Raw genomic sequence first — 26,376 nt, forward strand, 5'->3', positions numbered from 1 at the left:
AGGGCAAGGAATCGCTCAGTCCGAGCCAAGCAGCTGAGATGCCGAGCAAATAGGGAGTCATCAGAGGGGGTGGGGGTGGGGACTTGAACCGTTTCCCGCTCCCCAAAGGGCCTGATCGGCTCCGGATCCCATCAGGGAAGAGTGCCACTTTCCATCTGCTCCGGGATTCGCGGGTTGTCCGGAGCAGGACTTGAGGAAGCGAGCCGGGCTGGAGGAGGGGAAGGCAGCCGGGGACTCCGGCGAACCTCGCTGCGTGACCCTCTGGATGATCTGGGCAGGCCGTCGCCACCCCCGCCCCCCCCCCTCGCACGCCGGCAGAGCGGGCTGCCCAGGCGCGCCTCCGGCCGAATGCTGGCAGGGCGCGCTTTGCGGGAAGCGCCGAGCGGGACGGCCTCTCATTGGCTCTCTTGGGTCACCGCGCGGAGCCGCAGCCAGGGCTGGCCCGACGGCCTCTCCGGCCTAGCTTGGCGCAGGGAGGGAAAGGCAAGGCAAGACAAGGCAAGGCAGATCGACGAATGGCATTCCCGGAAAAGCCAGTGCCCTGACACTTCTGTAAAGTACGGAGGATCGGAGCCCTAGCTGGTGACGTCTAATTCCCCTCGAGCACACCTTTTATTAGTGCCTTTATATTCTGGATACGAAATGTCCTTTTCAAAGCGGTTCGGACGGAAGAGGGGGGGGGGGGGGGAGATGCAACTCTGTGCATGCCGTCTTCCTATGCAGGCGGAAAGTGGTCCAGGCGAAGTCTCCGCCCGGGAGGGGAGCCCCAGGAGGACAAGGTCCTAGGCCAGCAGCGCCTTCCGGGCTGGGGCCAGGGATGCTGCGCCTTCCGCGTGCGTTTGCCGCCGGTGTCTGGGGAAGTGTCCCGTCGTCAGAGGCAAGCGCGAACTGCGATCGCGGAGACTTTTCAGCGCAGTGGGGAGGCGGGAAGGGGGGTTGCCGCGGAGGCTTCCCTTCTCTTTCGAACTGGCCGTCTATTGGGCCAGGTTCTGGAACCACGGGATCGGAATGGCCCCCTTGCATGTGGAGACCCACGCGAGGTTCAGGGCCCAAGGCTGCCGCCGCGGGGCACCTTGTGTCCGTCCAGCTGTGCCCTAGAGGCCGCCCCACTGGCGGCTGGAGGTGCTCCCGAGGAGAGGTTGCCGGGGAGGGCGCAATCCCTCCCCAATTAAGCACAGGGGCCTTCGGCTGCACGTTGCGCGGTGGCGGTGGCTGCTCCTCTTGTTCTCCGTCTTCAGAAATGGGCCCTTTATGTTGGTCTTGCCAGAACGGCAGGAAACCACAAGGAGGGGATTCACGCCGGTTGCTTTCTGTCCCATTTCCCGGATCTGATTCATAGAATTGTTTTTTGACAGGAGGCGGGGGAAAGAGCATTAAAACCTGCTTGCCCACCGACCGCCTCAGTGGACGCGGGCTCCGAGTTCGAGGACGGCCTCGGGTGGAGAATGGGGGGGGGGGGTCGTTCGTGTTGGCACGCGCGGCTTTGGGGGACGGAACCGGGAAGGCTGCGCGCAGGGGTCGGTGCGCCCGGGCGTGGGGTTGTCATTTGCCCCGGGGTGCCTTGTTTTCATCACCAGACTTCTGTCGGGGAGAGGCTCCCTGGCTTCTGTCCCCCTCCCCTCAGACCCCTGCTTATTCGCGAAGAACAATTTCTGGAGCGCGATCCTCCCGCGCCTTTGATTGTCACCCAAGCACCAGTTTGCCCCGTGGGCTTTCCCGCGCCTGGGTCTGCCGTGGTGCGTTGACTCCTAGGAACGGAAGAGGAGCCCTGCTGGATCAGGCTCCTCCAGCCCAGCATCCTGTCTCCCAGGGGGCCAACCAGAGGGCATAGAGGCCGAGGCCTTCCCCTGGCCCTGAGATCCAGAGGTCCCCCCCAGTCCCCACGGCGAGTAGCCGCGGAGAATGAATAAAGGTGCTACTGGACTCTGATCTCCTCCCCTTGAGCAGCTGCATGTCCCTGGGACCGCCACCGCTGGGGAACCCGGGCCTCTCCTTGGGTCCAATCAAGTCAGCAACTCTGCAGAGAGCTGCGCGGGTACAGCTCCCTCCCGGTCAAACCACCCCGGGGTGGAACATTAAGGGATGCCCACTCCCTCCACGCTCCTTGGGGATGCGCGGCAACCTTTCCCTCTTGTTCAAACTGCGCGGGGGGGGCACACTTTATTGGCTCCTGCATCACCCCCTCCCCCAGGAGAGAGCCGGGCGCCGCATACACACACACCCCTTTGCGATCCTTTAACCAGGGAAAGAGAATGGACGTCAGGCCGGTTTAACAGCCGGCATACGGAGTGGGGGGGGGAGATAGGGGGAGGCACGAAGCTCTGATTGGGCTTCTTCCTCATTGGCTGCCAAGACAGTGTCAGCCCCCCCTCTTGCCCTCCCCTCCCCCCTTTACACTCGCTGGCACTCCCGGGCGAGCCCCCACCCCTCCTTCTCCTGGCTCAACTGGGAAGTGCCTCTTTCTTCACCCAAGTGGACGTTTCGTCAGAATCAGAGCGAATCCAGAGCAGGGAGGCAGCGAAGTTCGCAACTCTTCTCCAGCCCTTGGGGCAGAGCCCGGCAAAGAGAGAGAGAGAGAAAGCGCGCCAGCGCCAGCGCCGGCGCTGGGGCCAGGCTGGGCAGGACGACCCCCTCGGAGAGAGCGCGGCCTTCCCTGCGGGGGGATCGGGGCGCTCGGCCTGTCCAGAAGCTCCTCCCCGAGGTGGCCGAGCCTCCCCCGGCGTGGCGTCGGGCTGCGAGCCGCGAAAAGGAGCGCGGAGGCTGGCCGAGAGCAGTTGCTGGCGCTGCCGAGCGCGCCCCCTGCGCCGCCGCCGCCTTCCGCTCCCTTGCGCTGCCGCCGCCGCCTCCGCGTCCAGGTGCTGATCTGCGGCGGCCGGACGGCCCCGGAGCGCCGCCCCGCCTGGCCCGGCGCGGCCCGCGGCCGCCTTGTCATGCTGCCCAAAGTGGAGACGGAAGCCCTGGGACTGGCCCGAGCGAATGGGGACCGCGGACAGAGGCCGGAAAACATGCAAGGTAAGGAGGCGCCCCGGGGCCGGCAGCCTCTCCCCGGCGGGCAGGCAGGGACGGAGGGACGGAGGGAGGGCGGGCTCCTCGGCGCGGGGCCCGCCCTCCCGGCCACTTTCCCGCGCCCGCAAACCCCCGCCGCTTTCGGTTTGCCTTGGGCCGGCCGAGGCGCGGCACCTGCCCGGCCGCCCGGCGGGGAGTCCCGATCCTGCGCGTCTTACTCGGGAGTCAGCCCGGTGGGAAGTGGCGGGGCCGAGCGCACTCTGCTTCGGAAGCGCGCCCGTGGACGGGCAGGACTTGTCCCCGGCGGACAGAGCGGAGCTCCCGCCCGGGGACGAGGTGGGCTGGGCTGGGCTGAGCCGGGCTGGGGGCTTCCAGTCGGCAGGCGCCTGAGCGGCCCCCGGGGACCTCCCTCCGGCCCGGCCGCTTGCCGGAGGCTTCCTTGCCTGAGGCTTCCGTCTGCAGCGGCCGCACGGGGCGGGGGGAGGGCAAGAGGGGCGTGTGTGTAGGGGCGGGGGGGGAGCGTTGTTCCCACCTTGTCCCCCGGATTTAGAACAGGGGCTTTGGGTCGCCACTGGCCCAGCAACGGGACCCCTGGGGGGGCGGGGGGGGCGGGGGCAGCTTCCGAGGGCCGCCCGCTCCGATCTGTCCCCAACACACCCCGAAGTTGTCCCAAGTCAAAGGAGGCGCGGGGGTGGGGCTTGGCGCCGGCGGGCGCTGCTGGGGCCGAGGGAGGGGCGGGCAGCGGCGGCTTCGGCGGCCACTCCAAGCGAGCGGGTCCCGGCCCGGGCGGCGAGCGAGGCGCGTCGTTCGTGGGCGGCGGCCGCCTTGGCCTGGCTGGGCTTGGCGGGGAGCGAGTGGGGACGCCGGGTGAGGAGCGCCCTGAGCCCTTCTGCTGGGCCTGCGGGCCGAGGCCAGGCGCTGCCCAGGGCGCCGGAGGGAGAGAAGCGGCGGGTCCGCTGTGGGGCTCCCAGACGGCCGGACTCGAAGGGCACCCGGGGCTTCAGCGTTGCCCGGGAGTCCCGCAGCGTCCGCGCCCCAAGGCACACCCGAACAGGCTTCTCCCCATCCCGGAGCTCGGGTCGGCAGCCGCCGCCGTGGCCGCTCTCTTCCCGTCGTGCTGGGTGGCCGGGGGGGGGGGGGCGGGCGGGCCGGGTGACACTTCCGCAGCGGGCCGACGGGAGCCGCCAGGAAGTTCTGGAGAACTTGGCGCCGCTGTCGGAGGGGCCGGGGAGCAGAGCGACGGACGAGCGCCCCGGCCCCCTCCCGCTCCCGGCGTGGCTGGCTTTCAAGGAAGCCCAGAGCGGCTTGTTCTCCCCGCGTGCAGCTCCGCATCCCACGTGCTTCTGCAGCGGCCTTTCCCTGCACAAAACAGGCGCCTGTACGTCTACATGCCCTGAACAGGGCCGAACCCGACACGTGTAGGGTCCAAGAAGAAGGGGGGGGGGAGTAGACGTGCCCCATGGCAGACCTTTGCCACCTGCGTGGGGAGGGGAGGGGAGGGGTGACTGGTGGTGGAGGCAAGGGCTGTTATTCTTCCCTGGGAATGATAAGTGGAATCCCCGGACTGCGGATTTAGGATCCACTTTAGTCCATGAAGTAATGAGGGCAGACGCTCAACTCGCTGGTCTGGAATAATATTTTTTTTAAACCCCTCCCCCCCATAGCTGCCACGTGAGTGTGCTTTGGGGCTGCAGGGCGCGACTCTTCATGGCAAGGACCTCCCTGGGGAGCCTTCTTCAGCTCAGGGCTTGGAAGGAAGCCCGCAGGTTGTCAATGGCAAGCTGCTGCCAACGGCTCAGGACACGGCGCCCCTCAACCGTGGTGGACATGGCCGGTTTGTCCGGGGAGTGCTGGCGCTCGGGGCCTGCAAGGGGCCTCCCTCCCTATGGATCAGGATCTCCGCCTCTCTCCTCTCCCTACTCGGAGTGACACCCTTTTCCATTGTGGGGCCCCCCGGATCCCGAGTCCGGCCGCTCCGGTGTGAATCCGGTGTGTGTGTGTGTGTGTGTGGGAGGGAGGTGTCATAGTCGCGCGTGGCTTGAGCCGTTAGAAGGTGGGGGGACTCCCGAGAATCTCTTGGCCTGCTTCGATGCTCCAAGCTGCAGCCGTCGGAAACGCCAGCGCCTGGCCCCGGCCCGTCCAGGTCAAGGCAGAGCCAGGGAAACCCTTTGTGGCGTGCCTAGCCCCCTTGTTCGGTCTTTTATGTCTCGGCCAGGGCTGAACTTCGGGGGGGGGGGTCCCTTTTCACATCCTTCAGACACAGAAAGGCCCAGATCCGTCCGTTCCTCCAGCTCAGAACCAGCTGGAAGGAGAGAGCGGCGTGGGCTGAGGAGCAGAGAAAGTTTGAACGGGAGCTGAAAGAAGGTGAAGGAATTCTCTGAACGAGGGTGGAGGAATGGTTCCTCGTGCACCTTTCCTAGCCCGGGGGTGGTTTCCTTGCTAAGGAGTTTTGGGGACTCAGGTAAAGTGCGGTGCTGGGGGGGGGGACGACGACAGAGGGAATTCCCCCACCTCTGTGCACTTGGATCCCCACCGGACCCACCAGTGCCTTCAAACGGGGGGATTTTTCGCCCCCTTCCTTTTGCAACATGCAACCTACCAGGGCGTACTGGGGAGGCAGAGAACGGCTGTGCTGACCGTCGGAAGGGCGCGGAATGCCCCTGGAGAGAGATGCCGGGGTCCCGGGCCCGGCCTGTGGCCAACTCCTCCAGGAGACGCCTCTCGCCCCTTTCCCTTCAGCAGGCGACCCTCGCCAAGCCCCCCACCCCACCCCACCCCACCCCCGGTTCCTGCAGATCGCGCCTATACTCGCGCGTGGCTCTCTTGGGCAGCCCACCGACCGGTGCCGCGGGCCGGGAGGAAAAGAAATGGCAAGAGAGACCTGCAGGATTTATTTGGAGCGGGGGGGGGGGGGTTGGGGGCCGGTCGGGTCGGACGCGAAGGGGTTTCCCTTTCCTCGCCTTGGGCCTCGTTTCTCGGGACTGGGAGCGCCGCTCTGGTGGGCGCGGGGTGGGCGGCCCACAAGCAGAAAGACCCGCAGCCCCCGAAGTGGCAAAGACGGTCTGCCGCCCGGGCTCTCCTGGGAGGGGGCGATCCCTCTCGCCCCCCCCCCCTCCGGCCCGGCGCCCGCTCCGCCTCCGCCTTCCCCTTCCCCGGCGCGCTTTCTGTTCCCCGAGCGCCGAGTTCGCGGCCAGAGATCAGCTGCTCTTCGCCCTTCGTGCTTCTGCCGCCCGCATCTCTCGCTCCCTGTCTCTTCGCGGCCGGAGCAGCGGGACAGCGCCCCCCCCCCCCCGCGTGCCAGGAAACGGGCTCGCCCGGGGAGACCCTCGCCCGGCCGCCGCCAGGGCTCTTCTGCTGGGGTTAGTCGCGCCTCTCCCTGGAGCCCGGAGCGGTGCCTCCGAAGGGCCCCTCACTTCGCCACCAAGGAACAAAGCAACAACAACAACAGCAGCAGCAGCAGTTTTAGCCCCGATTTTAGTTCGCGGGACTTCCCAGACAAAATCCAGCTCTGCAAAGTCTTGCCGCGTTTTGAGCTGACTCTTAGGGCGCCCAGAACAAGCGAGTGGGCCGAAGAATAGGCGGGTGGCGGCGGCGTTTAAAGCCCCCGGTTTGGGGTTTGTTTTGTTTTGTTTTTTTCAGCCATCTACTTTCCCACTCGGCCGCTGATTTTATAGGTCTGAAAGGAAGGTTAGGTCAATGTAGACAAGCAACAGTTCTGGAAGAGAAGTTTGGAAAGTGAGGCTAAAGTGAACTTTCCCACTTGAGCAAAGGAGTCTTTGCTTTTCCAAACAGTTTCAAAAAACATTTGTTTTTGATTAATAATTTGGGGGTTCCATGGAACTTTAGTGGCGCTTTCCTAGACCTGGATAGCGTTGAATTGGGCATCTAAGAATTGGTAAATGGAATTGTTGAATTAAATTTTTAGAAAAGCAACCTGAGTGCATGAGTGTTTTAGTTCTGGCTTACTTTATATTTCTTACGATGAACTTGGAAAAGTTACATTTGGGTTGTTAATTTTATAAAATCCATTTGTCACTTTTTTTTTTAAAGTCAGCATTGAGAATTTAAAGAGCACCAGAAAGTAAGAATTGTTTCCCTGCCCAAATGATGAATGCAAGCTTAAGCCCTGGAGATATCTGAACAGTTTGGCTAAATTCTCAATGCATCTTATTTGTTCTTCTTCTGCAGTGTCTCAGTTTAAAATGGTGAATTACTCCTACGATGAAGATCTTGAGGAGCTGTGTCCAGTATGTGGAGATAAAGTATCTGGGTATCACTATGGACTTCTTACCTGTGAAAGCTGCAAGGTTTTGTACCATTTCTTTTATTGAAGGGAGAGAATCTAAAATATAAAACTAAACTACAAAAAGCAAATGCTCTGCATGTATGAATGTGACTCTTTTTAAGGAGTTGGAATATTGACAGAATGCATGGAATTCCTTCCGGGAAGGAAGGCGTTTTTCAGAGAGAAGCAAATGTCTTTTTCACCAGTCAAACTCACTGGGGTGTTCGGTAGATAGGGTGGCTATATTTACTGCCTTTAAATATTTGGTTGTCGTGAAGTGATGTAGTTGTAAAGGGACTTTCATTCTCAGCTGTCCTCAATATTGATTTTAGTTGATTTATATACATTGAGTATTATTGTTCCTGTATCACGTTCCTGATAAATTTCAGGGCTACAGTATGGAAGGGAACTGTTTCAGATTTTCATCTTTCAGGATGAAAATGTAAATTTCAGTGGTGAACGTCCACTTCCCCCCACCCCCCCGAGGCATTTTATGTCACTATTTATTTGTAGGACAATCAAATGGAAATCAATTCAATGATTTTTTTTAAACAAAAAAAATCATATATCACTTTGAAGAATATATTTGCACGTGTTTTATTTTAGCTTGAACACTCTGGATCCTCCAAATTATTGGTTGGTCCCTTATAAACAGCTATAGAAGGAAGGCATCTCTTTTAGCGTCAAAGAAATAAGTGGAAAATTGTAAAAGGGTGTGTAAAAGAATAATCTTTGTGACTCTTACAGCAATTCTGAAATAGTTTGCCAAACAAGACTGGATTGTTCTGTACACCAAAGCAATATAGTTTACAGCACTTTCACTGAGTCCCAAGCACAGGAATTGAGGACTGTGGGGAGGGGGTTAATTATATAATAGCCTGTCCCTATGTACTTTCAAGAATCAACCATGCAATTCAATGACTTACTCCCAAAGGCTGGTCACTTTAATGTTTCTATGGGCCCCATAAAGACACTTGGAAATATATCTGTTCTGATACGGCACATGATTTTTAGCGTTGTTATTATAGTAATAGCTTGCACAGCGCCATCAGTTTACGTGCCTTACAAAGAAATATAAGCAGCAAAAGAGATGCCTGCCCAAATAACTTTACAATCTCTGTTTAGATGGGGGGTGGACAAGAGGAAGTTTAGGGAAAGCAAGAAAAGAAAGGTAGGAAACTAATTGACTGAGGACAGGCCATGATAACAAAGGGTATTTCCATTGTGATTGGGGAATAAAGGGTTAAGTCTCACCAGACAGGTGGGTGGACATGACAATTCTTCTATATCTTGTAAATGATCTTTTTTCAGTTCTTCACCAAATCATTCAAAATGTCACTTGGGAGAAAAAAATCATTCCCTTTAAAAATATTATAGAATAGACCCCCCCCCCTCCCAAGGTCCATTCATAGATGGTTACATTCTGATTGCTCCGGATATAATAAGGACATCTGGCTGAGGGTTTTGACATAAATCAATATCAATGCAGACCAGCACCAGCAGACCTTTCCCCCCTCGCGGCCTAGTGGTTTCCTCGAAGGGGCTGCATGAAGAAATCTGAAATCCACCCGGCCGTTTCATAAGTGCTCGATTGGCACCAGGAATGCAGGGGAGTGAGGTTGGCTCAGGTTTTTCGCCGCTGAAATAAAATACCGGAACCAGCTATCAGAGGTAAACGTGATGCATCTCTTCCGCAGGGTTTTTTTAAACGGACAGTCCAGAACAACAAAAGGTACACATGCATAGAAAATCAAAGCTGCCAGATTGATAAAACCCAAAGGAAACGTTGTCCATACTGTCGATTTCAGAAATGTCTAAGTGTTGGGATGAAGCTGGAAGGTAAGACGTGCATTTGCTCTTGCGTATCCAGAAAACGCATCATTGTGAATAAGCTGATCTTGCATTTGTTGTGACCTGTTTGTTAAGGTCATATGCGCTCCATATGGCTTTCCATAGCCAGTGGTGATCATGGTTCCATCCATGCGATACAACTTGCATTCAGAACTTGGCCGTCATTGTCTTTGGAAGGCAGCTTAAATGTATCCACTGCAAGAGCCTAGAACACGCAAGCTAACCATACTTGAATACACACAATGGGTTCTATTAAGGAGCAGAATTAAATCAATGGATAACTAGTAATAAATTCTTTAGGGAAGTGTTGATCGCTTGGACCCCAGCAACCAGCAAGGTGCCTCTCAAAGCGTTAAAAGGAAAACACAGCAGTAGAAGTCTAGCGTACTGGATATTTCTCCCATGGACATTGGGCCACTCTTGGTTATCAATGGAAACCCCTGCACAACATGATTGTGCAGCTGGGCTTATAATTAACTAAATCCTCACCGAAAGTATGACTGGCATTTTGCAGAGAGGGACTGCAAGTCTCTCCCCCCTCCCAACCCATTTACATTTCTGAAAACACATGTAAGAAAATGTTTACAAATCTGGATTTTAGATTTTAATATAGTGTAGATTATATTGCATTTTAAATTTTAACTATGCTGTTTACTATACTCTTTAATATATTCTAAAGAGGCCATTGTATTGTAATCATTTTAGATTTCTCTAACCTATACTGTTTAGTATAGGCTCCCGTATTAGAGTAATTTACTGGACTAGGGTAGGGGGTTCCAACTTCTAGCTAACAGAGAGAACCTTCTTTCTCCTTCTCGATGCCTGTATGGAGGATGAAGATGAAGAGGCACACTGGATTGTGCCAGTGGTCAATGGTCATTTGGCTAGGGTCACCAATGCAGAATAAGTGCATTGAATTGCCCTGTCATTCAATTATTCAAAGAAATATCCATTCTAATACATGAACAGATGTCAATTTCAGTGGGAAGCAAAAGTTGCCACAGCACAAAAATTCAGGAGGAACATCTTTAAAAATAACTTTAAAAACTGCAACAAAGGATCTTGCTGTTAAAAAAATCTGAAAACATTTTATAAGCTATACGATGGTCGCAAAGAGAAAATCAGTGACTTTTAATCCTAGTTTTTTAACAGTACCTTCTTTTAACCCATATTTTGGGTAGCCCTTTATACTATCCAGAGGCATTTGGTTCTCTCCTGAGCATTCATTTGTGTTCAGTAATGTTGAATACAATTATTTGTCCATTTTCAGATTTGCAAATCTCAATGATGGGATTCAGATGTAAAGACATCTCCATCTCCACACATTTGAATTTAGATGCATGAGGCTGGATTTATTTGATGGGAGAATCCGGGGTCGTTTGCAAATGTAGAATGTGTATCAGTGCTTCTAGCTTTTTATATTACCTCTAGTTTTGCAGAGTTTAAAAGTGGATTAGGCACAAATCATTGCATTCTAGTAAGAGGAAGATCCCCCTCCAAAATACTCTGCAAGCTTTAATCAGCCAATGTATAAACTAAAGCTTTAGTTGATCGGTTAGTGAGGTCCTCTTGTAAGCAGTTAAAGTACAGTGGCAAATTGCTGAGGCGATGAAGTTTCTGGTTGTGCCTGCAAAAGGGGATGCAAAATAAGTCTGAAGTGTTTCTGTTCCTAATGTTGAATGGCGGTATGTGTGTGCACTTGTTTCAAATTGGAAACTGTTGCACCTCACATGAAGCTGGTTTCATAGGTCTCAAAAGGACAGCCATATTGGCAGACTTAGTTCTATGCAGTTGAACGAGGAGGAAAGGCTCAGGAACTTGGGAATGTTGAGAGGAGACATGTTTGCTCTCTTTAAGTATTAGAAAGGTTGTCACTTGGAGGAGGGCTGGGAAAGGTTCTTGTTGGCAAAAGAGGATAGAAAATGCAGTAATGGGTTCAAACTACACAGAGAACAATACCGGCTAGATATCAGGGGGGGAAATTCACAATCAGAGTAGTTCAGGGGTGGAATATGCTGCCTAAGGGGGTGGTGAGCTCCCCCTCAATGGAAGTTTTCAAGCAGTGGCTGGACAGATATTTATGGATGTTTTAGGCTGATCCTGCATTAAGCAGGAGGTTGGACTAGATGGCGCGTGGCCCCTTCCAAGTCTGTCATTGTATGATTTTCTGACCAGTTACTCGGCTAATGGCAAATAACCAATTAAAATTCTTTCACTGGTAGAGTTTAATTTTCCTACAAATTGATCCTCAGCACAGCTTATGCAACTGGCAGCCCTCTGATCTGATATTCCAGCTTCTTTAGAAACTGAAGACTATCTACTACCAGCTATAACAGGGTGGAAGTAGAAAACCTGGGTTTTCTAAGGCAATGTGAATGCAGGGAAGTTGCAAGAAAGGACTGGTGGACAGGGGGAAAGTGCAAGCATGTCTTTCCATGTTAATCTCTGTTCTCCTCTGGTCAGATTTGCTTCAATTTCTGAGTCCTACTTGGAGGGGAGGGGGGGCACAACTGAAATCAGCCAGGGGGAAGGAATTTGCAGGGGGGAAATCCACAGACAGCAAAACTGTCCTCTCTTGTCTGCTGATTCTCCACTGCAAATGTTCTGGCATTAGCATCAAGTGGGACAGCCCACTGCTACTCTCAGCGCAGCTGCTGTGTTTAGCGATTGGGCTGGTAGTCTATTTACATGCAAATGTACCTCTTCCTGCCATCTATGGAATGCCACATTAAAATAAAACACAAGCCAAGTTCATCCTTGTGAATATAGTTGGTTCTTTGGAATGCTGATAGAGGGTGTAGATGCCAATATCTGGAATCCGTGAACATGTACAAAACGTGCTGGCTTGGGGGAGCTTCTAGGATTGTTTTTGCAAGGAGTGAGATTCAAAAGCCAAAAAGGTATTGCATGCAAATCTTTGGCTGAGCCGTCTTCACAAACTTAGTGCCAATATCCCTGGAAAGTGCAAATACATACATGTACAAAGAATTTCACTGACTGGCAGGATGAAGGAGTCCAATTCCCCAATAGTGCAGTGATCAGCAATTGATGAGGGTTGTTTAAGGATAGAGAACGTTGTGATAGGTGGAAACAAGTCGTATCTCACCAAGTTAAATTAATAAATCTTCCATCTCATGTTTTTCATTTTTGCAATGGGGCATAATTGGTACATTTCAACAATCCTTTTTTTAAAAAAATTAAAAAGCTGCTATCTTAGTCCCCTAATGGTATTGTCACATAACCTGACTTCCCTTTTGTTATCAGCAGAACGGGAAGAAACCCATGCTCTCCTAATCGTAAACGTCGGTGGCGTTTATGTGCGTGTTTCCTTGATTGTGATACATGGTCTTAAATCCTAGTCCATAAATTAGAGCGCAGGCCAGAATCATTAATTGTTAACGTCTTTATGATAATGTACGGACCTCTGTCTACCTAGCACTCCTAATACATTTTTAATGGCACGCTAATCCTCAAGATAAAAAGCTTTGGGATCTCACCCCCAGCCATCGCAGCATGTCACCAAGCTGTCAAAGACCCTCCTTGCTATCTAATTGCCATTGGGGAGGCCAGGCTTGGTGAGTCCCACTGGCTGCCCCATTCCAAGGATGTGGCGGTGATAACGGTGCTGTGTGATAGAGACTGCCTCTACAACCCCCCCCCCCATAGCTGTTAGGCTGGGCTTGCTTGACACCTCTCTAATCCCAGTGCCGTTCCAGGCAGAACTGCATCAGCAAGTAGCCAGATCCCTTCACTGGTGGCATAAGTGATCGGGAAACAGAGACTCTTTCAAACAGGCACAACCAAACCTGGGAAAATAGCTCCAGAAGCTAAAGGAGGGGTTGGGGGGAACTCAAGTTCTAGTAGTGACTGAAATAAACAAAAGGGAGCTGCTGGCACCACAGCTGTTATTTTTTTCCCCTTCCCAACTTGAGCTTTCGAGCCATATACGTGACGAAGGTTTTGAAAACTTAGGAGTGTCTCTCCATGGCATCCATCCAGTTGGCTGAGTTCCATAATAGGCTCAAGATCACTAACCGTTTGATATTCTGTTCTTCCAAAGGATGGGCATCAACCCACTGAAGTTAAGCACTTTTGAGTCCCATTGATTTTGAGGAAAGGATCTGATATGCTTATACTCGGAAACTAATGAAAGCTCTTCATTTGGGCTAGATCATCTTCCCTTCCCCCCCCCCCCCATCCTTTTGAAACACCAAATATGTTTTGACCACACAGGCAAATAGGGTGATTTGCTAGTTATTATGATTTATACAACTCCCGCACAATGTGCTTTAAAGAGCATAAGCAAAAAAGGCAGGACCCGCCTCAAGGCAACAGCTGTGGGGATGTGGAATGGTGTGGTATAGTCCCACCTTGTCAGATCTTGGAAGCAGCAGAGTTGATATTTGGCGGGGAGACCACTAAGGAAGACCTTGTGGAGGAAGTCAATGGCAAACCACTTCTGCTTCCCACTTATCTAGAAAGCCCAAAAGTCACTTGTGACTTGATGATGCATCATGGCACATGGTACCCAAAAGATGATACCTATATAGCTACTTTCAAGTAAATATTCCTTGTAACTGAAGTTTTTACCTCCACTTTCCACAGCGGTAAGAGCTGACCGAATGCGTGGGGGCCGAAACAAATTTGGACCAATGTACAAGCGGGACCGGGCACTGAAGCAGCAAAAGAAAGCCCTCATCCGAGCAAATGGACTCAAGTTGGAAGCCATGACTCAGGTGATTCAAGCGATGCCCACTGACCTGACAATATCCTCTGCAATCCAGAATATCCACTCTGCCTCCAAAGGCCTACCTCTGAGCCATACAGCCTTGCCTCCCACAGACTATGACAGAAGTCCCTTTGTAACCTCTCCAATTAGCATGACAATGCCACCACACGGTAGCCTACAAGGGTACCAGACCTATGGTCACTTTCCAAGCCGTGCTATTAAGTCTGAGTATCCTGACCCTTACACTAGCTCCCCAGAGTCAATAATGGGCTACTCATACATGGATGGTTATCATCAGACAAGCTCGCCAGCAAGTATTCCTCACCTGATATTGGAACTCTTGAAGTGTGAGCCAGACGAGCCACAGGTCCAGGCTAAGATCATGGCATACTTGCAGCAAGAGCAAGCCAACAGAAGCAAACACGAAAAGCTCAATACCTTTGGGCTTATGTGCAAAATGGCTGACCAAACCCTCTTCTCGATTGTCGAGTGGGCCAGGAGTAGCATTTTCTTCAGAGAACTTAAGGTACGTTCTGTGGTTGTAACAATCTAGTTTGGGAGTAAGAAATCATAATTTTGTTCAACATGGTTTATAGTCATTCATCATTCTTCAGTCACATGTCCGTTTATCATCGCGAGAATGTTTATGTGTCGCAGGCTGTCCAAATGCGTGTATCTGACTATGGATCCGTACTGTTCTGAAGTAAGTTTTCTTATTTTGGTTTGAATCATTGGCTTAGATTCCAGGAGGCCTTCAGCAAGATGCCTTGGGCTTGCCGAGGGAAGAAGCTGGACCTATCACATATGGGTTATTGTGCTTTTAAAAATTGCTTATGTACCACGAGACCTAGAGTTAAATTCCTGGAAACTTTGGAGGATGCTAGGAACGAAGGCCACCAAAGACCCTGCAAAAATCAGCAACTGGCCTTGACTTGTTGACTAGTTAGGGCAAGCTAAGTATTCTATGACCGTAGCTCAGGGGTGAAGGAAAACATGAAGGAACTGGATATTTTCTAGCCTGTAGAGAAGCATAACATGGACCATGGGCTGTGATGACAGCTTTAAAGGATACTAGAAAGAAGAAAGGAAAACAGAGCTGTTTTTCCTAGTTTCTCTCATGATAGGACAAGAAACAATAGGTTTAAATACCAGGAAAACAAATCACTTACACATTAGGGGAAAAACAAGCCCAGTAAAAGTCGGTCTTCAATGCAAGAAACTGCCTTGAGCTGTGAAATTCCCTTCCTTGGAGGCTTGTGTTGAAAGGGCGGACAAGTATCTGTCAGGCTTCTTAGGTACAACATATCCTGTCCCAGATCAAATGACTTTTAGAGCTCTTTTGATCCCAGAAGTCTTCTGTTCCAAAACATTAGCATGAGCAGGTCCAACCATAGCAGTGACTTTGGGAGTCCTAGGAGTCCTGGAGGACTTGCCCTGGGCTGAGAGTCTGTTATTGTGGTGCCGACTATTTATGTGATTTCAGGAATAAGATGGAAAATTTTGTTTTATGAGTCATGAATCAGAGAAGATTGTGGAGAGGGGGGAGTCCAGAGTTTGTACTGAGGCCAGAGAAATAATCCTTGGGCCCCCGTCTGTCAAGGGGGAGGAAGACAGCAAAGTTGTGACCATCAGTGAGGAACGAAGAAAAAAGGTGTTGAGTGGAATCCTGAGAGTTGTTTCTTTAACAAGAGAAGCTTCTGCTTCCATAGGCGGAACACATCTCTAATGCTGGGGCAAAATACTCTCTGCACTAGCGGAAGGAGCCACTCCTTGTGGGGAGGAGTGCAGGATGAGGCCCATTTGTCTAAATGGTGCAACACACTCTTAAGCACATTTAGACGGCCAATGCCTAAGAAATATGCATTTTTAGTGCATTGTTATTTGTCACGAATAGGCATATTGAGTCAGGCTTCCCCTGATTGTCACAGAATTCCCCAACACTGTTTTACATATTATGGAGACTAAGATGGTAAATTAGAGTGGATTAATTATATGGCTTCAGAATATGGATGGAGATCTGTTCTTGTTTCATTTCTACTCTGCACTGTCCCCATGCCTGTTGTTTTCTGTTCCTTTTACTTTCCCTGTACAACAAGAGAGTCTCTCACAGCATATATATCATATGTCGCTCCATATGTCTACACTGATACAATTCCTTGAAAACAGAAGAAATATATTAATGTTTTACTCTAAAGTTTCTATTTTTTGTCAGTGAAAAATAAGGCTGCAACTTTTCACTGGTTTAAATGGCACATTCACTAACCAAAGCTGCAGATACTTAATTAACACCACCCTCATATTAGTCCATCAGAGTAAATTTTAATTGGCGCAGAAGCAAGTAAAGGGCTCCCTTGTTTATTTTTGATGCTATTTTTGGTTCTGGTGTATAACTGTAATGTTAGAAATGGGAAGGAAATAGTAAAGTCTCACAATTAAGTGGTAAGTTAAATTACATTTTCTTCAGTATCTCCACAGAGACCTGAATGGAGGTTTTGGTACAAGACAGATTTAGCTAAAAGTACTTCATTATTTGATAAATCAGTTAAAGGACGATCTATCAGCCACAACATCTTTATTTGAGAATCCCAATAAAAAGGCAGCCTTCATGGATCACAAATGGAATTATACATTATATACCTCAAAAGTTTGTGCTCGGGAGTGTTATGTACTTTTTAGGAACACAAAGAGAATGTTACCTTAGTGTCTAAAACAGAATGCCATTTTGTCACTTGTATGAACACAATCTGTGGCAAAACTTTTCTGGCAAGGTGCCATGGCCATTCCACTCCAGAGTGAGAAAGTTTATTTTAGAGTGGTTTTGGTTGTCTCCACAGACTATTTTACTCTCAAGGCAGCGAAGAACTCTTTCTGCTCACTTCACACTTTAATGACTGCCCTTGATGGTTGATGTGCTACCCAAGAGATGTTGTAATATAACTGTGATCTTGAAGATCCCTGGTTCAAATCATGTCTGTGCAATAAATTTGCATGGCTTAGGGCTCAATTATGTGGGGAAAGTTCTGGATGAGATCTACAAGTCCCACTCTTCTTAATTTTTGCCTTTTCCATTGTTCCCCATGAGTCACACAGCTCCACTCTACTTCTACAGGATAATGTTCAAATTATTATATAATTCAGGGGTAATTAGCAGCCTGGATTCTAAAGGAACGTTTACAACAATCCTTGGGAATATAATGGACTGGTCAGATTATGAACTGTACTAGGCCCAGCAATCCTCTGCTTAATAGAACTAAAGGGAGACAACTAAGTCTGCATTCTCAAGGCCATTATTTTGTTTCACCTTTCTCCCCACTATGCTTGTAAGACAGAGAAGACCACATTATTGCTGGACAAGGAACTAAGCTACAGTTCCAAGTGCAACCAATAAAGACCACTTCAGGGAAGGGCGATCTCCAGAGATACCATGTGGATGGCACCTCCCACTAAGTGTCCTTGGCCAATGAAATCTTTGCATCTCCTTTGAAACCTCCTCTCTGCACTGTAAAAGCATAATCTTCTGGGCTGGAATATGCCCTCCTGGCCACACACTTAATTCCTGGGGAGGATTTTCAGGAAATTTTGACTTCCAGCCCCAAGTGGGCAATATTCTATTATCTGTAGGGTTCCTGATGGCTATTTGAGTTGGAATCCCCTCCCTTCTCCGGCTGTAGTTCAAGACCTCGCTCTGTTCCCCTTGGGACCAGTGTTCTTTCGGAACCTGATATTGTTCCAAATGGAAGGGAAGTTAATGAGTCACTTTCCACTAGGTTGAAATGTTCCCTACCTGGGATCATAACATGGCCATATCTGGAGAGATCTAGAGACTAGATTGCCCTCCTCCACCAGGGACAGGGTGACAGGGAGACATGGTAGAATGACACCTCTTGAAGAATAGGGTTAATGGCTCTATTGTAGAGGTTGTTCTAGGCCAACGTTTCACTCAGGTTCTTTCTTTGACCTGCATGGTGCATATTTGAACCAGGGATGCTGCCAATTTCATGGTGAAGGAGTTGCACAGTCAAACTTGCCATGTTTGACTGCGATGTTCAGACACGAGCCAATGCCCAGGCTGGTTTGCTTCAGTAATGAATAAATAAAATGCTAGTCAAACAGGTTTGCATCAGGGTGTGCATGTTTTTTTAAGGGAAAAGTGAGTACCAAACATGGATCCCCTTTCCCATCTCATTATGTTTGATTCTCTTTCTTCTTCCTTTACTCATATGTTGTCATTCTCCCCAAAGAAGTCCCAAAACGTGTCATTCCCCTCTCTTTAGTTTTACCCTTAAAGCACCTGCATGAGGTAGGTTAAGCTGAGGGTGTGTGCCTGGCTAAAAGTCATCGACCAAGCTGCCATGGCAGGGGAAGAGTTGCAACCTGGGTCTCCCAGATCCCAGTGTGACATCGTAATTACTGGCCCATGAGTGCCAGCTTAAGCACTGTAATTTGGATGTAGTGTGAGAATTATAAATGTATGTGTTCATTTGCTTTGTACCAACTATGTATAGTATGTCAAAAGGAGAGCTTACTGTCCTTCCAAGGTGATTGCATTCTGAAATTTGACAACAGAAAGTGCAGAAGGAGGATAGGTCTAGGAAGAGGCAAGGGTAAGAAGAGGCAGATGCCAGCAAATGCATTTTTATGGAATTAGACTTTGGCTCATTCCTCCCACACTGGCTAATGCATTTTCAGTGTGCATTTGCAGCTAGATTTCTCTGCACGAAACAGGAAAATCTGCTTCTAAAGTGCACTGAAAGTGCATTAGCCAATGTGTGTGGAATGAGCCTTTGTTTTGTGGTTAGGGATGATGACTCAGAGGTTGAGACAAACATTTTGAAGGAAGCTTTTGAACAGGGAAGAGAGAACAATGGAAGAGTTTTGGAAGGGAGCTGTGGGCACAAGGCCTGCTACTGTCTGGAGAAAAAACATGATGCCATTTACCTCCATGCCTTGAAATGCTCTGACTACCTATTTCAATGCATTAAAGGGGCAGGACATTGCCTCTGGGGCTGCTGGGAATCCAGCAAGGCCTTAAGAGGCATCCAGTGGCAACACGTGACAAGAGAGCAAGAGGCCTTTGCGGGGGGGAGTTCAGGAGTTCGAAGAAATGCTTCTGCTTGGCCTGTGGATAAGTACATACAAGTGACAAAAACTAGATTTCAGGGAACCTATGGCAAAAGGTCGGCAGAGTATTTGCCCGGAAATGGGAGGGCCATGGAGCTGGAGACAACATAGAGATATGTGCAGTCCAGACGGCCCTTCCCATCTTGTGCTCGCACCTGTGTCCTGGTCCTCTAACCAGAGACAAGAAACCCTTGAGGCACTAGAAGGGAAGGACTACATATGGGACATTTTGCATCCCAGTGTAGCACTAGCTCATTTGGAGACCTAGATACTTGTCCAAAAGATTGGCCCAACCAGCCTAGAATGCCCATTTGACTTTAAATGGGTTCTCTTCCACTTACTTTTGGTGAATGCAAATTATGATTTACCCAGTGGTAATTTATCAGAAGTGTGGATGTAACTGAAGGAGAAGTCATTCATCTCTATTGCCCTCCTAAAGAGCCCCACACTATGCTGAAGCTTGCTGGGTGACTTTGGGACTTTTGTACTCTCCTAATCTACCCCATCTCACCAGGTCGTTGTGGGGATAAAATGAAAAGGAGAGAGCTATCTATGTTACCACGAACTCTCTGGATGGCTGGATAAAACAGCAGACAGATGGCACAGAAAACGATCCCATCTGAGAGAGAGTTTCTTCTAGCTCAGACTTTGTCTGCTTGTTAGTTTGCTGTTGGTAAGGAGTTTTCAACAGAGAGGAGGCCTTAAAAATGGTTTTCCTCCCCTGCAATCGGATTTGGCCTCTGCATTTTACTGTCTCATTATGTTGCCTTACACACCAGGCCACAGACAACTTGCTCATAAGTTCCAAGTACAACATGGTAAATGACATCCGGAGGCCCCAAGGCAGAATAATACTCCCATGAGCTCAAATGTATAATAACCAATTCATTATTTATCGCCTTTGAGCAGTAGCCCCAAAAGCAGTCACATGAGGCAAGCTGTCTTCATGTGACTAATGGTTGATTACCCCTGAGGAATATGGTGGTTTGGTGTCCCTGTTACCATGAGATGTCTTCTTCCCTCGCCTTACCACAGCACCTAAGATGGCGCCGCTAACCATTTTAAATGCAAGGAATCCAATCAAGTCCACCGCATGGGTGGGGAAAAATTAGAGAATTGGCTGTCATGGTCAAACTGACTAATTTGGTTAATCGGAGACCACCAGAAGAATTTCAAGACTGGTGGGTCAGCTATTTAAACACTTTGTAGCTTTCCTTCTTTCTATGAATTCTTCCTAATGTTTAAAAGAAAAAACTTTAACCAAAGTAGAGTTGTCTAAGAAATGTAGTGTAGCATCAGAAAGGTTTGTGGGAGTAAATGTCATAGGGAAAGATGTTCGGCAAGATGGACCAACGTGGCTCTTTGCACCCATTTTGTATTACCACAGCCGAGTCTCAATATCACTCCTGGTAGCTGGAAAGAACTAGAAAGATTTTTTTTTTAAAGATCAGTGTTTCACATTGCACTGCATTGGTGAAAGACCAAGAGCCAAACTAGATATTTGGTTTATTGCCATACTCGGCAATGTTGTAAGATCTAGCCTGGTCCCTCGGCACACTTCCATGGGAATGACACTGATTGCCGTCGTTCACAAAGACTTCTGGGTAAAACACACCAATGACCAAGTTGCATAAGAGGGAGATGATCCCTCTCAGCACCAGGCGATTCTCATTTGTGGAAGGAAAAGTTTCTTTGAAAATATATTCCTAAGTAAAAACCTTGGAACAACTACATTTAATAATTACCTCCTCCCCCCATACACAAAGAGAAAGAGAGAGACTTAAGGTAATAATAAACACAGGAAATATACATGAATAAAATGTTCTGCAAAGTAGGCAACAAGTCTTTTAAAGACTATAAATATCATCTCAGCTAGGTCACTATTCTTAGCAAAGGTTGAACAAAAGAAGACGTCCCGAAATAGATACGGTGGCCTAAGTAAGGGATGGTATGAAATGTCTTGTTTAACCTTACGCAGATATTGTTGCCATAGCATAGGAAATGGTTTTTAGCTAGCTCATGAGTTCTATGGGGATGAAGGATGTTTCCACGTTGTCCACTTGCCAAGGAAATTCCTTAATAGGCCTGTTCGCTAAACAGAGGAAATATCACCCTACTGGGGTGTCACTGGATGTGATGGAAACATCTATCTTCAGTCTGGGGCTGGTCGCAATCAGGCTGGTGTGCGGGACTGCAGGGGAATTCATTATATTCCTTGTGATGTTTAACACAGACAGCTTGTACAAAGTGGTGAAATGCTGCAAAAAATAAAAGAGAGAAGGGATTTACCCTTGGTCTTGTTGTCCCTGTTGGTTTAACCCACGTCCCCTTCCGATTAGCATCATCCCCTCCTTTCCAGGGCTAGGACTGTATTTAAAACAGAAGATTATGAGATAACACTACCTCTGAGCATGTGCAGAGTGCCTCAGTCACTCCACTAAGCAACTGCAAGCCACGCGTATTAAGAAACATCATTTGCAACTGCGCTTTTTGTTCGGGTCACCTGTGACGTCCTCAGATGAAATGATAGATGAGCCACCGTTTTGTGCCCATGCAAGGACACAGAATGAGAAGCTCTGTTTGGTTTTCCATTTGAAACGGCATTTTAACGGGGGATATGTGCGAACATAACCCCAACTTCCAATCTTTTCAAAAAGATACGGAACTTCCCAGAAGGGTGATAAGGTTTCCTGTGTTCCAATAATAACGCCTGTCCATTCCGTACCAGCAATTTCCAGTTCCTTTGTGACTGGACAGCTTGTGAAGACGCACTCACTCCTAAGCAGCCAACCTGCAACATCAGGGAGAGAGTCGGAAACAGATGTTCGCCAGGCTATACAATTTGTTGTCACTGTCAATAATATCGCATGGCATTTGTCCCAACGGAAATTGTTTGTGGATGGAAAAGAATGTAGCGGTGGGGGCAGGGAGGAGGGGAATTCTGTCACAAAAGGGTTATGTTTCTTTTGAGAGGCACAAGACTCTTTCTGAAGAGAAAACCACTGCATGGGAGTGGGTGTAAGGACCATAAAGCATCTGTCGTTCAGATTTGATTAGAAGTTAGCAGTGATTTTGTCCACTTAATAGTATTTTCTCAATCATATTGTTATTATTTAAAAAAAAACAGTCTTATAGAAACAGGGCTGAAGTGGTGTCTGAACAGATGTTTAAACAGGAAAAAGATTTTGAAAATGTTTTTGAAGGTGACAACTCACCCTTTTAATAACATATTCCTAATTCTTTTTTTTCTTTTCTTTTTTGAGAGGGGGAGAATCCATTCAGATGTTTATCAAATGTAAAACTGCCAGCCTTGTTTGTGGTTTCAAATAACTATTTCTGAAATAAATATGGATTATTCATGCACTATCCCACCACCCCAGAAACTTTCTAGAATATGTTGCTGTAGAGCAGGGGTAGTCAACCTGTGGTCCTCCAGATGTTCATGGACTACAATTCCCATGAGCCCCTGCCAGTGTTTGCTGGCAGGGGCTCATGGGAGTTGTAGTCCACGAACATCTGGAGGACCACAGGTTGACTACCCCTGCTGTAGAGCATGTGCAGAAAAGCTCCTAAAGATCTTATCACCAGAAGCACAATTTAAAGTAATTAAAGTTTGGGAGGGGGGGGGGGGAAGATTCCTGAGTCAGCAGCAGAATCCCATGCTAATTTCTTATTTATAATTGTTTTGTTTTATTCTGTTCACCATAAACCTCTTCAGTGGACTTAGATATAAAACATGATTAAATCCAAAATTCCAGCCAAAATTCTCAGTGGAATAGTGATTGGGCTGTAAGATAAGAACATCCTACAAGGTTCTCACAAACATACTGCATGAGTCTTTAGCCTAGGTATGCCTTGAGAATCATGAACGCTTAAGAAGCATTTCACAACAACTACAAAACTCAAGCCTAGATGCAATAATTTTAAACGGGTGTAATTAACAGTTAGATTTATTTCTCTCTTTTTAAATAAAAAAGATAGACTTGTTTCAATAATGTTTATTTTATGGCTTAAGGGGCCCTAAGACAGACACCTGAAACTATCAAACCGACATCACTTTTTAGTAATGCTTAGCATAGGATATGTGAAAAGCTTTTTGTCAGAAAACAGACGGAATTGATCTCTGCATGTAACTTAAGCAAAAAAAAAAAAAAACCCCACACACACAACAAAAACAACCCAGCCACATCACTCCTTCCTTTTGAAGGGTTCATTGGGTTTCCAGAAACCTTTATAATGTTGGACATGATCTCAAGGCATATTGTTAACAGTAAACGGTGGTTTCATTAAACGATTTCCGTTAGACAGCCAGTTTCCTTGCTTCACTTTCTGTTTTCATTTGTGGTAAGAAGGGAATAAATAAACTCACTAGCCAGATAAGACAGCAAGCCTCTGATGAATACTCAGGAGGGCTGTCTGGGGCTGACTGCCCCAAGCCACAGGTTGTAAACTATGGTCAATACCAACCAGCAGCTCATATTCAAGAGCCCAGGTGGTGGTGTAGTGCTTCAGGCCTAAGACTAGAAGGTGAGAAATCTGGGTTCAGATTAGGGATGCTTTAGGATGCTTTGGGCTGATCCTGCATTGAGCAGGGGGTTGGACTAGATGGCCTGTATGGCCCCTTCCAACTCTATGATTCTATGATTCTAGGCCTAAGACTAGAAGGTGGGAAATCTGGGTTCAGATTAGGGATGCTTTAGGATGCTTTGGGCTGATCCTGCATTGAGCAGGGGGTTGGACTAGATGGCCTGTATGGCCCCTTCCAACTCTATGATTCTATGCTAGTCTCCAGATGGGACCTGGAATTACAGCTCATCTCCAGACTAAAGAGATCAACTGCCCTGGAGAAAATGGCTGCTTTGGAGGGTGGACTCCATAGCATTATATTTCCCTCTCCACCCTCAATCCCATCCATTCCCAGTTCCATCCCCAAACTCTCCGGGTATTTCCCCGCCCAGAGTTGGCAACCCTCCTTCAGATCCCCATTCAGCCACGCAGCTCAGTTGGATGACCTTGGGCCAGTCACTTTCCCTCAGAGTGAGCACCTTCACAGGGTTGTGACGAGGCAAACGAAAGAAGGGGAGACCCACGGAATCAATTTAAGAATTAAAAATGGCAATAAGCAGATCATCCCCCTTTGCCAACCTCTTTCAAGCATGGCTTTATACTCTGGTTGGCAAGGGAACCATGAACCTGTTTAAAGCTGTTGGGTTTGTATTTCCCCCCCCCTTCCCTGTCAAGGAGATAAAAGGGGAATTTATTCTGGAAAACGAAAAGGAGGTTGCAGGAAGTATTCATTTTCAAAGCTGGAGTTTCAGGGCAGCCAGTGTTACCTGATGTCTGCACGAAATCTCATGCCTATATACCCCGGACTCATCTAAGCTTATTTGGATTGGGGCTGTCTGGTAACCCGGGCCTGAATATTTGTAGTCCTACATATCCACTTGTAGCATCTCAATAATGATGTCATTGTCACAATTCCATAGAGACCACTGAGCGGCTAAGGGGCCAACCCTACCCTTCTAAGCTCACCAACTTCAATGGATTTAGAAGGGTAGAACTCTGCATAGGATTGCACGACCAGCTCTGGGGCTATTCAACACTCAGACTCAAGAGTAGGCTAATCATGTTTCAAGCTGGACCCAAACACTGGGTAGACCTTACACTATGCCTTTTTTTTTCTATTTACTCCTAGGCGGATAAGGGTTCCTTGAATCACACAAATGGCTCACTGTTTGGTTATAGGCAGTCTGAAGAGTTTATCATGTGGCTTTTGTTCTGGGATTTTACTTTGGTCCAGTTTGGCTGCTTGGAACCATACAGCCAGAGCAAAGCCTGCCCTAGGTGCATTTAAGTCAGATAACTTTGTAATCATATCATTATCTGTCATCTTAGATATAGCAAGATTATCTTGTTCTCAAGAACGTAGAGGCTTTTGATGGGTAAAGAAGAGCCTTGATGGAGAAAACAAAGAATTTGTTAAAACACTGGGAAAGCAGATCACCAATCTAGGTATACAGGAATATTTTTTTTCTTTAAGTGGATTGTATCCAGGATCTAGGCAAAATTTTCCAGTGGCAGCGCAGATTTCCTTCCTCCCCCTCTCCTTGAAGCTCAGGGACCTCTATTTAATGCTGATCCTGGGGAAACAGGGGACCCCAAGGAATGACATGGGGGGAGGGATCTATAGTAGGAAGGGGAATCAGTAGAAACTGCCAACTGAATTGGGATCTAATGCTTTTTTACTAGTTATCTGCCTTTGCTTAACTATATTTAAAGTAGAACAACTGAAGCCGTGATATGCAAAATCCCTACAAAGAAGGGAATATGAGGAGCATTCAGGGTCTGAAGGGAATTAAACTCTTATCTCATGTGTGTCTTCCTCCTGCTAAAAATGCAGGCACATTCACACAAAAGAAGTGTGTCCTCACTCTCCCCTGCTTTGTAGGGATTAGATGACACCTTTGGGTGTTAAATACTAGAAGACAGAGGGTCATATGTATTACCAAAAAGTCCACAGTGTTACCTAAAGTGTTTTCTAGATAAAAGTTGAGGCAACACGCCTTCAATAACAGGGCCTGGTCAAAAAAGAGCAGCTTGAGTTACTGAAAACTCAGTTCCATATTTACAGCTGAGAACTCTTTAATGCAGTGGGATGTCGTCTAGAAGTCCCAAAAGAGATTCGAAATATATTCTGCAATCTTCTACAATTGATATGTTCTCATGAGCCTGTACCCACCTGTCATTATATATGCTGTAGTTAACAAAAATGGACTCTAAACTAAGGTGACCAGATTTCAACATTGGTAAAGCAGGACACCATTGACCGGGGGGCTTCTTGATTAGAACGCAAAAACAGTATTATAATATATATATTTTAATTTCAACATAAGTACAATTTGTCAGGGGCCCCCAGATGTCCCTCCAAAAGTGGGACAATCTGGTCACCTTACTCTAAAAAACACTATCGGGCTGCTATTGCACAACACAGCTCTGAAATGGGATCAAGCTGGGCCCAAGAGCCCCGAAGTCTAGCTTGTGAACCAAAGCCATTGAACACATGGGAGTCTTACTAGCCTTACTAGCCATTGCTTACTAGCATTGGGGCACAGGCTATTTTCTAATAAATCAGTGATTTACTCTCATTTCGGCTCACCCTTTGGGGTTCTTGTTGTGGTTCCCCGCCTTCCTGCTGTATTTAGGCAGCTAATAAACTCTGGGCCAATGAATATGTGGGTAAAATGCAAAGATGGTGGAAGGGAAAAAATACATGTGTTGAATTTGGTTAGAATTGTTCCAGACGGTGCTGTGCAACCCAAATGGCAGATCGTTTTCTTCATCCTCTTCCCTTTCTCTCTGCTGAGTAGGGACAGAGGTGGAGGGC

The 26,376-nt window shown here is 48.5% G+C and overlaps 1 protein-coding gene across 8 annotated transcripts in view; it reads left to right on the forward strand.

Annotated features, from left to right (window-relative positions):
* Positions 1-26,376, forward strand: part of NR5A2 (nuclear receptor subfamily 5 group A member 2) — a 184,615-nt gene that overhangs the window by 52,545 nt on the left and 105,694 nt on the right. For 3 of the 8 annotated variants that reach the window (XM_077332763.1, XM_077332764.1, XM_077332762.1), the window contains 3 exons: positions 7,195-7,313; positions 8,989-9,130; positions 13,748-14,397. In XM_077332763.1, the coding sequence (XP_077188878.1) occupies positions 7,209-7,313; positions 8,989-9,130; positions 13,748-14,397 (897 nt within the window). In that variant the 5' untranslated portion in view covers positions 7,195-7,208. Of the gene's footprint in view, positions 1-2,459; positions 3,013-3,212; positions 3,343-3,762; positions 3,874-5,287; positions 5,371-6,345; positions 6,366-7,194; positions 7,314-8,988; positions 9,131-13,747; positions 14,398-26,376 lie in introns of those variants that run through there. The other 5 variants (XM_077332768.1, XM_077332766.1, XM_077332765.1 and 2 more) reach the window with 5 other exon arrangements.

The sequence above is a fragment of the Paroedura picta genome, chromosome 4 (assembly GCF_049243985.1).
Source record: "Paroedura picta isolate Pp20150507F chromosome 4, Ppicta_v3.0, whole genome shotgun sequence".
Classification (NCBI taxonomy): Eukaryota; Metazoa; Chordata; class Lepidosauria; order Squamata; family Gekkonidae; genus Paroedura; species Paroedura picta.